The sequence below is a fragment of the Schistocerca nitens genome, chromosome 12 (genome assembly GCF_023898315.1).
Source record: "Schistocerca nitens isolate TAMUIC-IGC-003100 chromosome 12, iqSchNite1.1, whole genome shotgun sequence".
Taxonomy (NCBI): Eukaryota; Metazoa; Arthropoda; class Insecta; order Orthoptera; family Acrididae; genus Schistocerca; species Schistocerca nitens.
The window spans coordinates 103884710-103898412 of record NC_064625.1 but is presented as its reverse complement, the minus strand read 5'-3'; the positions used below and the strand labels follow the sequence as shown (position 1 = coordinate 103898412).

The window sequence follows — 13703 nt, the reverse complement described above, 5'->3', positions numbered from 1 at the left end:
CATTCACACTACGGCATCAATGTGCGTGACTGGATTTGTGGCATCAGAGGATCACATGAAATATGGTGTGGAGCACCATTTTCTTCAGCAATGAAAGCAGATTCTGAATGCAAGCAGGTGATGCTCATTTGTGCATACCGCATAAACCTGGTGAGCATTGTCTCAAACAGTGCATTCATCCAAAACTAACTGGCTCCACCTCAGGCCTTACGGTCTGGGGTTGCGGTAAGCTGCAAGTCTTGTTAACCCTTGGTGTTTCTGTAGGAGACACTAACCAGCACTTGGTATGTTGTTAGACCCCTTCTTTTGCTGTTCTTGCAACAGGGGCACGGTGTGTTGCTCAGACAGGACAATGCTGCCGACACAGTGCCCGTGAAACTCGACACATTCTGCAAGACGTGCAGCAACTTCCCCGGCCAGCACGGTCTTCGGATTTGTCTCCAATGGAGCACGTGCGGACACGATGGGACGAGAAGTGACTCGCCAACCCACAACTCTTAGAGAACTACGTGAACATGTCAAACAGGTGTGGCATAGTGTATCCCAGGATAGTATTCACTGTGTCACCGTCAGCACTTGCATTTCCTCCCTTGGGGGCTACCTCATGTACTAAATGGGTATTTCAGCATGGTTTCATACCTGGTACCTGAAAACCACTTGTGCTATTGATCTGTAAATTTAAGCAATTCATGCTCTCGATTGTACTGTTTCAACAATAAATCTTGAGTGAATTGGAAATCTCTAAAAGGATGTACTATTTTTTTTTCCCCAGCAGTGTAGTCAATAGAAGTAATTTCAAATTACACTACATTAATCTGTGTTTCCATCATCTCTATGGTTTCTCCTAGATTATGATATCTACATAATATCATTTATTGATAAATGAAACAACAACGAATATTAGTTACAAGTGTACGGACTGCAGCCTGACAATCCAAAAATAGTATTGCGAAACAATAACAGCAGTGCCCAACACAGATTATGTTACTTCTGAGAAACTGTTCTTCAAATCTTCACATCTAACCTTTATCCTGTGTCTTAATACCCTAGATGTCAAAAACAATGGGAAATGTCTACACTAACTTTCTTTAAGCACCATATACTGCAGCATGGTTACTCAGCATTCCATCATAGCAAAAAGAGCGGCAGTTTTAACAAGTGTGGTTTCCAACACGTTGAAAAACACTTTCTATTGTTGTTTTCTGTCTGTTAGGACTGTGGCTAGGGCGACCATACGTCCGGATTAATCCGGACTTGTCTTCCTTTTTAACTCTTTGTCCGCGGTCCGGGCGGATTTTTAGTGTCCGGCGTTTTCACAAAGTTGAGCGTAACACAGTTAAATTTACAATTTGTCCCGTTCTATTGCTCTTTTCTTAAATGCTTTAACTACTGGCACAGCCTTCGTGATAAACATTTACGATGGCGGTGTTAGTAGGTGCTAGGTGGCATCAGGATCTTAGATGTTATCGTTGATCGACCTATAAGCGAATGCAAATATCGATTATTTAAAAATTTTCGTTTCGTATCTTCGCTTTGTATTGGCTTTGCTTCCTGTGGTGCACGTGTGATTTGTGAGTGTAATTTTTAACCGAGTGAGTTAACTAAACCTAAACGAAAGTGTACGTTTTCATATGTCCTTTCCTGCAATTATCCGGCTTTCAAGAAAGGGAGACATCAATTTGAAGCGGAATGTAAGATATGGAGAGCTGGAAAGTACGTCTCAGTGAGTGGCCAATAAAGGTAATAAATAACTCGACAGATTAACTGTCATGGTTTTATTTCATTGTTTCATAGTCATTCAATTTATTTGTATTCGGAAGGTTAAAGTGCAGTTTACATGTCGTCAGCTGCTGCTTGAATTGTAGATGTTGGTAGCGGTGCGGCGAATGAAGGGAGGTGACTGGTCTTACGTTTTTCGCTTTGTAAACAATTCCGTGTTGTTAACATGACGAAACAACTGAAGCCACACTGTCACCACAATCAATGTTTTTAATTTTTTATATTGCTCAGTTAACCACCACCTGACAATCAGTAACAATTGACAACTAGTTTTAATTCCCGGCAAAAACACGCAATCTTATTGGCTGCCTGAACGCTATACAACGAAATGCATGTTGCTTTGTCACTGAAATGTTAAATTTCTTGCACAGGTGGCCAAGATCTTGAACATCACATTGCCACTCAGAAATAATAAACTCTGTGGTGTCACTCCAGACACCACACTTGCTAGTTGGTAGCTTAAATCGGCCGCGGTCCATTAGTACATGTCGGACCCGCGTGTCGCCACTGTCAGGATCGCAGACCTAGCGCCACCACAAGGCAGGTCTCGAGAGACGTACGAGAACTCGCCCCAGTTGTACGACGACGTTGCTAGCGACTATACGTACGAATCCTTTGCTCTCATTTGCCGAGAGACAGTAGAATAGCCTTCAGCTAAGTTCATGTCTACGACCTAGCAAGGCGCCATTAGCCTTACATAGTTTGATAGTTATCGTATGAAATGTCTCATCAAGAATGCTGTATTCACAACAAGGATAAATAAAAGTTAAGTATTAAAGGAGCTGCATACTTTTCTTATTAGAATTCACTACTTATCCTGTTCCAGAATTACGCCCGTCTGCGTTAGATAGCGTGCATTTCGGCCTCCTCTATCTACAAGGTGTTGGCACATTCACCAACACATCAAACTCATTTATTAAAATTTAACGAATGTTTGATGGGGAATACTGCAGATGATGATACCATCAGTCAGCTTTCGACAAGTCACATGAAAGTAGCTAATCAGGAGTGTCGTTTAGGCGGCCGTCTTTGTTAAATCTTAAAACTAGGCGTAAATATAAAAACAATTGATGCCACCCTGTCACACCCAATCAATTATTTTAATTAAAAATAAAAAATATTGCTCTGGGAATGACCACCCGACCACCAATAACAATTAACTACTAGTTTTACTGGCAATTCCCAGCAGTCACGTGACTTGTCCAAAGATGACGCGTGCTATCCTCATCTGCAGTTGACCCGTTTGATGTGTCCACGTTCTTTCCTTTGTCCTCCCTTTTGAAGCTGTTTGTCCTCCTTTTTAAAAAATTGCATCCGGTCACCCTAGGACTACCTCAAACTCTGTGTTATATTCCTCGCCCATCAGGGTACGGACATAGGTCACACCCGGTGTACCTAAACTCTGAAATGTGAATAAATATTGTGGAGAATTCTTTGATGAGTTTCTAAATGAATACATTTTCTTTTCTACCCAAACTGGTACGTGCATTTAGAGCATGAAGTAGACAAACCTGCCTGGATGTTTGCTTCGTCAGACCACATGATATTTTACCAACCCTGTTCGGTGATTGGTGGTTTAGGGCCCACTCATGCCATGCCTTTCTATTCTTCTCAGACAGCCATGGCTTCTTCCTAGCTTTACAGCATTTTAGACCAGCTTCTTGAAGTCGTCTAAGCATGATGCAAGCAGATATTGTTTTCGTAAAACTTTCAGGCAACTCAGCAGCGAGGTCTATAGAGCTTTTCTTCCTAGCTGTTAGCGACTTTCTTATTCCGTATCCCCCCCATGAACCACGGACCTTGCCGTTGGTGGGGAGGCTTGCGTGCCTCAGCGATACAGATGGCCGTACCGTAGGTGCAACCACAACGGAGGGGTGTCTGTTGAGAGGCCAGACAAACGTGTTGTTCCTGAAGAGGGGCAGCAGCCTTTTCAGTAGTTGCAGGGGCAACAGTCTGGATGATTGACTGATCTGGCCTTGTAACAATAACCAAAACGGCCTTGCTGTTGTGGTACTGCGAACGGCTGAAAGCAAAGGGAAACTACGGCCGTAATTTTTACCGAGGGCATGCAGCTTTACTGTATGGTTAAATGATGATGGCGTCCTCTTGTGTAAAATATTCCGGAGGTAAAATAGTCCCCCATTCGGATCTCCGGGCGGGGACTACTCAAGAGGACGTCGTTATCAGGAGAAAGAAAACTGGCGTTCTACGGATCGGAGCGTGGAATGTCAGATCCCTTAATCGGGCAGGTAGGTTAGAAAATTTGCAAAGGTTGCAGTAGGTACTGGAAGACGAAGAAGCTTGCACAGGATAGAGTAGCATGGGGTGGTGCATCAAACCAGTCTCTGGACTGAAGACCGCAACAACAACAACAACAACAAAATGTGTGTGAAATATTTTGGGACTTAACTGCTAAGGTCATCAGTCCCTAAGCTTACACACTACATTATCCTAACGACAAACACACACACCCATGCCCGAGGGAGGACTCGAACCTCCGCCGGGACCAGCGTCACAGTTCATGACTGCGGCGCCCAAGACCGATCGGCTAACCCCGCGCGGCCAACAACAACATGTACACCGCATGCGTCAAAATTTCCACAGTGCTAAATACACTCCTGGAAATGGAAAAAAGAACACATTGACACCGGTGTGTCAGACCCACCATACTTGCTCCGGACACTGCGAGAGGACTGTACAAGCAATGATCACACGCACGGCACAGCGGACACACCAGGAACCGCGGTGTTGGCCGTCGAATGGCGCTAGCTGCGCAGCATTTGTGCACTGCCGCCGTCAGTGTCAGCCAGTTTGCCGTGGCATACGGAGCTCCATCACAGTCTTTAACACTGGTAGCATGCCGCGACAGCGTGGACGTGAACCGTATGTGCAGTTGACGGACTTTGAGCGAGGGCGTATAGTGGGCATGCGGGAGGCCGGGTGGACGTACCGCCGAATTGCTCAACACGTGGGGCGTGAGGTCTCCACAGTACATCGATGTTGTCGCCAGTGGTCGGCGGAAGGTGCACGTGCCCGTCGACCTGGGACCGGACCGCAGCGGCGCACGGATGCATGCCAAGACCGTAGGATCCTACGCAGTGCCGTAGGGGACCGCACCGCCACTTCCCAGCAAATTAGGGACACTGTTGCTCCTGGGGTATCGGCGAGGACCATTCGCAACCGTCTCCATGAAGCTGGGCTACGGTCCCGCACACCGTTAGGCCGTCTTCCGATCACGCCCCAACATCGTGCAGCCCGCCTCCAGTGGTGTCGCGACAGGCGTGAATGGAGGGACGAATGGAGACGTGTCGTCTTCAGCGATGAGAGTCGCTTCTGCCTTGGTGCCAATGATGGTCGTATGCGTGTTTGGCGCCGTGCAGGTGAGCGCCACAATCAGGACTGCATACGACCGAGGCACACAGGGCCAACACCCGGCATCATGGTGTGGGGAGCGATCTCCTACACTGGCCCTACACCACTGGTGATCGTCGAGGGGACACTGAATAGTGCACGGTACATCCAAACCGTCATCGAACCCATCGTTCTACCATTCCTAGACCGGCAAGGGAACTTGCTGTTCCAACAGGACAATGCACGTCCGCATGTATCCCGTGCCACCCAACGTGCTCTAGAAGGTGTAAGTCAACTACCCTGGCCAGCAAGATCTCCGGATCTGTCCCCCATTGAGCATGTTTGGGACTGGATGAAGCGTCGTCTCACGCGGTCTGCACGTCCAGCACGAACGCTGGTCCAACTGAGGCGCCAGGTGGAAATGGCATGGCAAGCCGTTGCACAGGACTACATCCAGCATCTCTACGATCGTCTCCATGGGAGAATAGCAGCCTGCATTGCTGCGAAAGGTGGATATACACTGTACTAGTGCCGACATTGTGCATGCTCTGTTGCCTGTGTCTATGTGCCTGTGGTTCTGTCAGTGTGATCATGTGATGTATCTGACCCCAGGAATGTGTCAATAAAGTTTCCCCTTCCTGGGACAATGAATTCACGGTGTTCTTATTTCAATTTCCAGGAGTGTATTTTGACCAAGGATGTATTTTGCCTGGTGATCTCAGGGGCTGTTCCAATAGCTTTCAAGAGCACGACTGGCGTGGGATACGAACGCGGGTCTTCTGAAAAGAGATCCGCCTTCGTAGCACACCTGCAACTAGCGAAGTTACACCGTCTTTTTCCTACTGCACGCTCCCACACAGCCACGAAACACTACGTCACAGAGCGTGGTATGGATGCGCATGTATTTGCCAGCTGAGAGCTCAAGACGAACTGGCTCGTTTACTCGCCAAACAGCCGGCAGTTGGCAGCACGGTTTGCCCTGTACCAGGGACCCGCACTGCTAAAGTGTTAATTACGGACACACGTTCTGGGAAATGAATGCAAATGGGGTGTAGGAGCCGCTGTGTCTCGGTGGTGACCTTTCGCTAACTTCGCACTGCGGCAGTGGGCGAAAGTATTTCTACGCCGGCTGTGTGGAAACGGCGCCTGCGTCGCCGGCCGGCATCGCTTAGAAACCGTGTACCCGAGTACGCCAACCCGTTGTGACCAGCCTCACACTGCTGTACCTGGGGCTTAACTCGCCTTGACGTCAGACCATCACGGTGACGACGGCCAAGCGTCATTATAATTACACTACAGGCCATTAAAATTGCTACATCAAGAAGAAATGCAGATAATAAACGAGTATTTATTGGACAAATATACTATACTAGAACTCACATGTGATTACATTTTCATGCAAATTGGGTGCATAGGTCCTCAGAAATCAGTACCCAAAACAACCACCTTTGGCCATAATAACGGCCATGATACGCCTAGGCATTGAGTCAAACAGAGCTTGGATGGCGTGTACAGGTACAGCTGCCCATGCAGCTTCAACACGATACCACAGTTCATCAAGAGTAGTGACTGGCGTATTGTGACGAACCAGTTGCTCGGCCACCATTGACCAGACGCTTTGAATTGGTGAGAGATCAGGAGAATGTGCTGGACAGGGCAGCAGTCGAACATTTTCTGTATCCAGAAAGGCCCATACAGGACCTGCAAAATGTGGTCGTACATTATCCTGCTGACATGTAGGGTTTCGCAGGGATCGAATGAAGGGTAGATAACGCATCTGAAATGTAACGCCCACTATTCAAAGTGACGTCAATGTGAACAAGAGGTGACCGAGACGTGTAACCAATGCCACCCCATTCCACCACGGCGGGTGATACGCCAGTATGGCGATGACGAATACACGCTTCCAATGTGCGTTCACCATGATGTCGCCAAACACTGATGCGGCCATCATGATGCTGTAAACAGAACATGGATTCATCTGAAAAAATGACGTTTTGCCATTCGTGCACCCAGGTTCGTCGTTGAGTACACCATCGCAGGCGCTCCTGTCTGTGATGCAGCGTCTCAAGGGTAACCGCAGCCATGGTCTCCGAGCTGATAGTCCATGCTGCTGCAAACGTCGTCGAAGTGTTCGTGCAGATGGTTGTTGTCTTGCAAACGTCCCCATCTGTTGACTCAGGGTTCGAGACGTGGCTGCACGGTCCGTTACAGCCATGCGGATAAGATGCGTGTCATCTCGACTGCTAATGATACGAGGCCGTTGGGATCCAGCACGGCGTTCCGTATTACCCTCCTGAACCCACCGATTCCATATTCTTAACAGTCACTGGATCTCGACCAACGCGAGCAGCAATGTCGCGATACGATAAACCGCAATGGAGATAGGCTTCAATCCGACCTTTATCAAAGTCGGAAACGTGATGGTACGCATTTCTCCTCCCTGCACGAGGCATCACAACAACGTCTGAGCAGGCAACGCCGGTCAACTGCTGTTTGTGTATGAGAAATCGGTTGGAAACCTTCCTCTCGTCAGCACGTTGTAGATGTCGCCACCGGCGCCAACCTTGTGTGAATGGTCTGAAAAGCTAATCATTTGCATATCACAGCATCTTCTTCCTGTGGGTTAAATAACGCGTCTGTAGCACATCTTCATGGTGTATCAATTTTAATGGCCAGTAGTGTATATACTTATATGGATATCGTGTCTGTTCTTTCGGACATGAAACCTTTAGAAAGACAGAACAAATGATCCAGGAAGGCTACGGTGATGAGTGGTTAAGTCCTACTCGGTTTGAAAATGGCCGGACGGAAAATAAACCGCGTTCAGGACGCCCTTCGACGTCTACCGACGACATTCATGTCGGGAACGTTGTCACTAATTCGCGCCACAGGTCAAACTGTTAACCGATGGTACTATCGGGACGTGTTGCGCTGCCTGCAAGGAAAGGAGAGAGGAAAACTGCCTGAAGTGTCGCGAGACAATTCATGGCTCTTGCCTCACGATAAAGCACCTGCACATTCATCCCTGTTGGTGCGTGCCTATTGCACAAAACAACGTAATCACTGTGGTGCCTCATCCTCCGTACTCTCGACACCAAGTGCTTGCGGAAGCTTTTTTGTTTTTTTATTTCCAAAGGTGAAACTGCGTTGAAAAGAGGAAGATTTGCAGCGACAGACGATTGGAATACTCTCTTTCAAATTCCGAATGTGGCAGGGGTAAAATACAGGGAGCGAAAGGATATCTACAATTTGTACAGAAACGAGATGGCAGTCATAAGAGTGGAGGGACATGAAAGGAAAGCTGTGGTTGGGAAGGGAGTCAGACAGGGTTGTAGCCAATTCGCGATGTTATTCAATCTGTATATTGAGCAAGCAGTGAAGGAAACAAAAGAAAAATTCCGGGTATGTATTAAAATCCATGGAGAAGAAATAAAAACTCTGAGGTTCGCCGATGACATTGTAATTCTATCATAGACAGCAAAGGACCTGGAAGAGCAGTTGAACGGAATGGACAGCGTCTTGAAAGGAGGATATAAGATGAACATCAGCAAAAGCAAAACGAGGATAATGGAGTACAGTCGAATTAAGTCGAGCGATGCTGAGGGAATTAGATTAGGAAATGAGAAACTTAAAGTAGTAAAGGAGTTTTGCTATTTGGGGAGCAAAATAACTGATGATGGTCGAAGTAGAGAGGATATAAAATGTAGACTGGCAATGGCAAGGAAAGCGTTTCTGAAGAAGAGAAATTTGTTAACATCGAGTATAGATTTAAGTGTGAGGAAGTCGTTTCTGAAAGTATTTGTATGTAGCGCAGCCATGTATGGAAGTGAAGCGTGGACGATAAATAGTTTAGACCAGCGTTTCCCAACAAAATTTTCTCGAGGACCCCCTCATCGAGCATGATTGGTACCTTGTCATATCACAGTACCAAGTACCTAAAAAAGGCAAATTAAGAGTCTTTTAATACGTTTTCTATTTATGGTACTTAGAAAAAAATAAACGTATTTATTATTGAAAAAAATATTAAGCTTCAAACTTTTTGAATTTAGCTATCATTGTTATTGTTAAATTTTTGATTTTTGCGCAAAATCTTTGTCTTCAAATCTGGTTGTTTAGTACAACAGACTCCTTAAAAAAATAACAAATGAGTATCATACGAAATATATTTAATACACTCCTGGAAATTGAAATAAGAACACCGTGAATTCATTGTCCCAGAAAGGGGAAACTTTATTGACACATTCCTGGGGTCAGATACATCACATGATCACACTGACAGAACCACAGGCACATAGACACAGGCAACAGAGCATGCACAATGTCGGCACTAGTACAGTGTATATCCACCTTTCGCAGCAATGCAGGCTAATATTCTCCCATGGAGACGATCGTAGAGATGCTGGATGTAGTCCTGTGGAACGGCTTGCCATGCCATTTCCACCTGGCGCCTCAGTTGGACCAGCGTTCGTGCTGGACGTGCAGTCCGCGTGAGACGACGCTTCATCCAGTCCCAAACATGCTCAATGGGGGACAGATCCGGAGATCTTGCTGGTCAGGGTAGTTGACTTACACCTTCTAGAGCACGTTGGGTGGCACGGGATACATGCGGACGTGCATTGTCCTGTTGGAACAAAAGTTCCCTTGCCGGTCTAGGAATGGTAGAACGATGGGTTCGATGACGGTTTGGATGTACCGTGCACTATTCAGTGTCCCCTCGACGATCACCAGTGGTGTACGGCCAGTGTAGGAGATCGCTCCCCACACCATGATGCCGGGTGTTGGCCCTGTGTGCCTCGGTCGTATGCAGTCCTGATTGTGGCGCTCACCTGCACGGCGCCAAACACGCATACGACCATCATTGGCACCAAGGCAGAAGCGACTCTCATCGCTGAAGACGACACGTCTCCATTCGTCCCTCCATTCACGCCTGTCGCGACACCACTGGAGGCGGGCTGCACGATGTTGGGGCGTGATCGGAAGACGGCCTAACGGTGTGCGGGACCGTAGCCCAGCTTCATGGAGACGGTTGCGAATGGTCCTCGCCGATACCCCAGGAGCAACAGTGTCCCTAATTTGCTGGGAAGTGGCGGTGCGGTCCCCTACGGCACTGCGTAGGATCCTACGGTCTTGGCGTGCATCCGTGCGTCGCTGCGGTCCGGTCCCAGGTCGACGGGCACGTGCACCTTCCGCCGACCACTGGCGACAACATCGATGTACTGTGGAGACCTCACGCCCCACGTGTTGAGCAATTCGGCGGTACGTCCACCCGGCCTCCCGCATGCCCACTATACGCCCTCGCTCAAAGTCCGTCAACTGCACATACGGTTCACGTCCACGCTGTCGCGGCATGCTACCAGTGTTAAAGACTGCGATGGAGCTCCGTATGCCACGGCAAACTGGCTGACACTGACGGCGGCGGTGCACAAATGCTGCGCAGCTAGCGCCATTCGACGGCCAACACCGCGGTTCCTGGTGTGTCCGCTGTGCCGTGCGTGTGATCATTGCTTGCACAGCCCTCTCGCAGTGTCCGGAGCAAGTATGGTGGGTCTGACACACCGGTGTCAATGTGTTCTTTTTTCCATTTCCAGGAGTGTATTTCCAGAATGAGATTTTCACTCTGCAGTGGAGTGTGCGCTGATATGAAACTTCCTGGCAGATTAAAACTGTGTGCTTGACCGAGACTCGAACTCGGGACCTTTGCCTTTCGCGGGCAAGTGCTGTACCATCTGAGCTACCGAAGCACGACTCACGCCCGGTCCTCACAGCTTTACTCCTGCCAGTATTTCGTCTCCTACCTTCCAAACTTTACAGAAACTCTCCTGCGAACCTTGCAGAACTAGCACTCCTGAAAGAAAGGATGCTGCGGAGACATGGCTTAGCCACACCCTGGGGGATGTTTCCAGAATGAGATTTTCACTCTGCAGCGGAGTGTGCGCTGATATGAAACTTCTGCCGAGATACTGGCAGAAGTAAAGCTGTGAGGACCGGTAGCTCAGATGGTACAGCACTTGCCCGCGAAAGCCAAAGGTCCCGAGTTCGAGTCTCGGTCGGGCACACAGTTTTAAGCTGCCAGGAAGTTTTTATATTTAACATATTTTTTATTCTAATAGCATCTTGCGGACGCCTCTGGCATAGCTCGCGGACCCCTAGGGGTGCGCGGGCCACCTGCTGTGAACCACTTGTTTAGACAAGAAAAGGATAGAAACTTTCGAAATGTGGTGCTACAGAAGAATGCTGAAGATTAGATGGGTAGATCACATAAATAATGAGGAGGTATTGAATAGGATTGGGGAGAAGAGAAGTTTGTGGCACTACTTGACTAGAAGAAGGGATCGGTTGGTAGGACATGTTCGGAGGCATCAAGGGATCACCAATTTAGTATCGGAGGGCAGCGTGGAGGGTAGAAGTCGTAGAGGGAGACCAAGAGATGAGTACTGTAGCGGGACTTTGAATTTCGCCGCGCTACACTCGTTCCCTCAGACATAAATTATACCGTCGCAGCGGTATGAGCGCTCGACGGCAGTGAAAATACTAAAATTGTAACTCTTTTTTTTTTCTATCCGTCTTTATTGTCTCTCGAGAGCGGAAGCTTAATGCAGACGTGATCTGATGAAGACGAAAAAAAACTTATTAATGTGAAGACATATTGTGGAAGTTGTTATGACATTTGGAGGAGGGAAGCAACGCAAAATAAATTGTATTTAATATCAAGACGGTTTTGTATACATTAGGAATTCCTGGACAATGAAACTTATTGCAAGATTTCGGAGCAGACTTTTCACGCAGAAATGAAGTAGGAGATTTTGAAGACCTGGAAGCCGAACGAAAGAAGACATGTTAACCTGGTAAAGAATGAACTCTTATCTACGCCATTTCCCCCTGTTAGTCACATTTGTTATTCTGTCTTTTTCAAATAACTTTTGTAGTGGAAATTGGTTTGACTTTTTCTCAGAAACGCCACAAGGACCACCCCAACAATAGCTTTTCCGAATCACGAAGTCCGATAACTTTTCTGTAATACGAAGTCCGTTTTGCATTTCTTTCTTTCCCTTTTTTCACGGTCATTAACGATATTAAAAAACCCCTTTTTACTCACGATTTCTTCCCACATTTTCAACCTTTTCTTCTCTTTTTCTTTTTTATTAACAACTACAGTACACTAAGCAGATTCAGAAGGATGTAGGTTGCAGTAGGTAGTGGGAGATGAAGAAGCTTGCACAGGATAGGGTAGCATGGAGAGCTGCATCAAACCAGTCTCTCAGGAGTGAAGACCACAACAACAGACGTGGCGGTTCAAGAGGCGTACGAGGAGGGAAGAGCACTCACCGGCGAGGTGTCCGTGGTAGAGGTGGGCGGTGTCGACCTGCAGCGGCTGCCCCGCCGAGCCCAGCACCTGCAGGCGGTCGCTGAAGGCGGCGGTGTCGCGGCGCAGGCGCAGCGGGAAGCGCCGCCCGCGGGCCTCGAACTCGATGCTCAGCGGGTGGACGCCGGGCCGCGGCGCCGAGCGGCGCACGCGCGAGTGCGCCCGGTGCACCTCGGCGCGGTCGTAGCTCAGCGGCTCGTAGCGCGAGATGTACTCGTTCAGGCGCTCCGCTGCGGGCACATGGAGAAAACGGCCGCCATCAAAATCCACACACGCTAGTAAAAAAAGGCGAGCACATAAAGTCCGCTTGCAATTACTTGCCACGGCTCCGTTGTCAGCTGATACACTGTGAAACGCTACAAGTACACTACTGGCCATTAAAATTGCTACAGCAAGAAGAAATGCAGATGATAAACGGGTATTCATTGGACAAATATATTATACTAGAACTGACATGTGATTACATTTTCACGCAAATTGGGTGCGTAGATCCTAAGATATCAGTACCCAGAACAACCACCCCTGGCTGTAATAACGGCCTTGATATGCCTGGGCATTGAGTCAAACGGATACTGTGTACAGGTACAGCTGCCCTTGTAGCTTCAACACGATAGCACAGTTCGTCAAGAGTAGTGACTATTGTGATGAGCCAGTTGCTCGGCCACCATTGACCAGACATTTTCAATTGGTGAGAGATCTGGAGAATGTGCTGGCCAGGGCAGCAGTCAAACATTTTCTGTAGCCAGAAAGGCCCGTACAGGACCTAAAACATGCGGTCGTGCAATATCCTGCTGAAATAATAGGGTTTCGCAGGGATCGAATGAAGGCTAGACCCACGGGTCGTGTGTTGTTGTTGTGGTCTTCAGTCCCGAGACTGGTTTGATGCAGCTCTCCATGCTACTCTATCCTGTGCAAGCTTCTTCATCTCCCAGTACCTACTGTAGCCTTCTTCCTTCTGAATCTGCTTAGTGTATTCATCTCTTGGTCTCCCACTACGATTTTTACTCTCCACCCTGCCCTCCAATACTAAATTGGTGATCCCTTGATGCCTCGGAACATGTCCTACCAAGCGATCCCTTCTTCTAGTCAGGTTGTGCCACACATTTCTCTTCTCCTCAATTCTATTCAATACCTCCTCATACAGTAAAGCTGCATACCCTAGGGAAAAATTACGGCTATAGTTTCCCCTTGCTTTCAGCTGTTCGCA

General features: G+C 47.9%; 1 protein-coding gene across 2 annotated transcripts in view; it reads right to left on the bottom strand.

Moving 5' to 3' along the window:
* LOC126215333 (disintegrin and metalloproteinase domain-containing protein 10) overlaps positions 1 to 13703 on the bottom strand; it is a 545912-nt gene that overhangs the window by 70577 nt on the left and 461632 nt on the right. For both annotated transcript variants that reach the window (XM_049942016.1, XM_049942017.1), the window contains exon 2: positions 12460 to 12726. In XM_049942016.1, coding sequence (XP_049797973.1) covers positions 12460 to 12726 — 267 coding nt within the window. The remainder of the gene's footprint in view (positions 1 to 12459; positions 12727 to 13703) is intronic.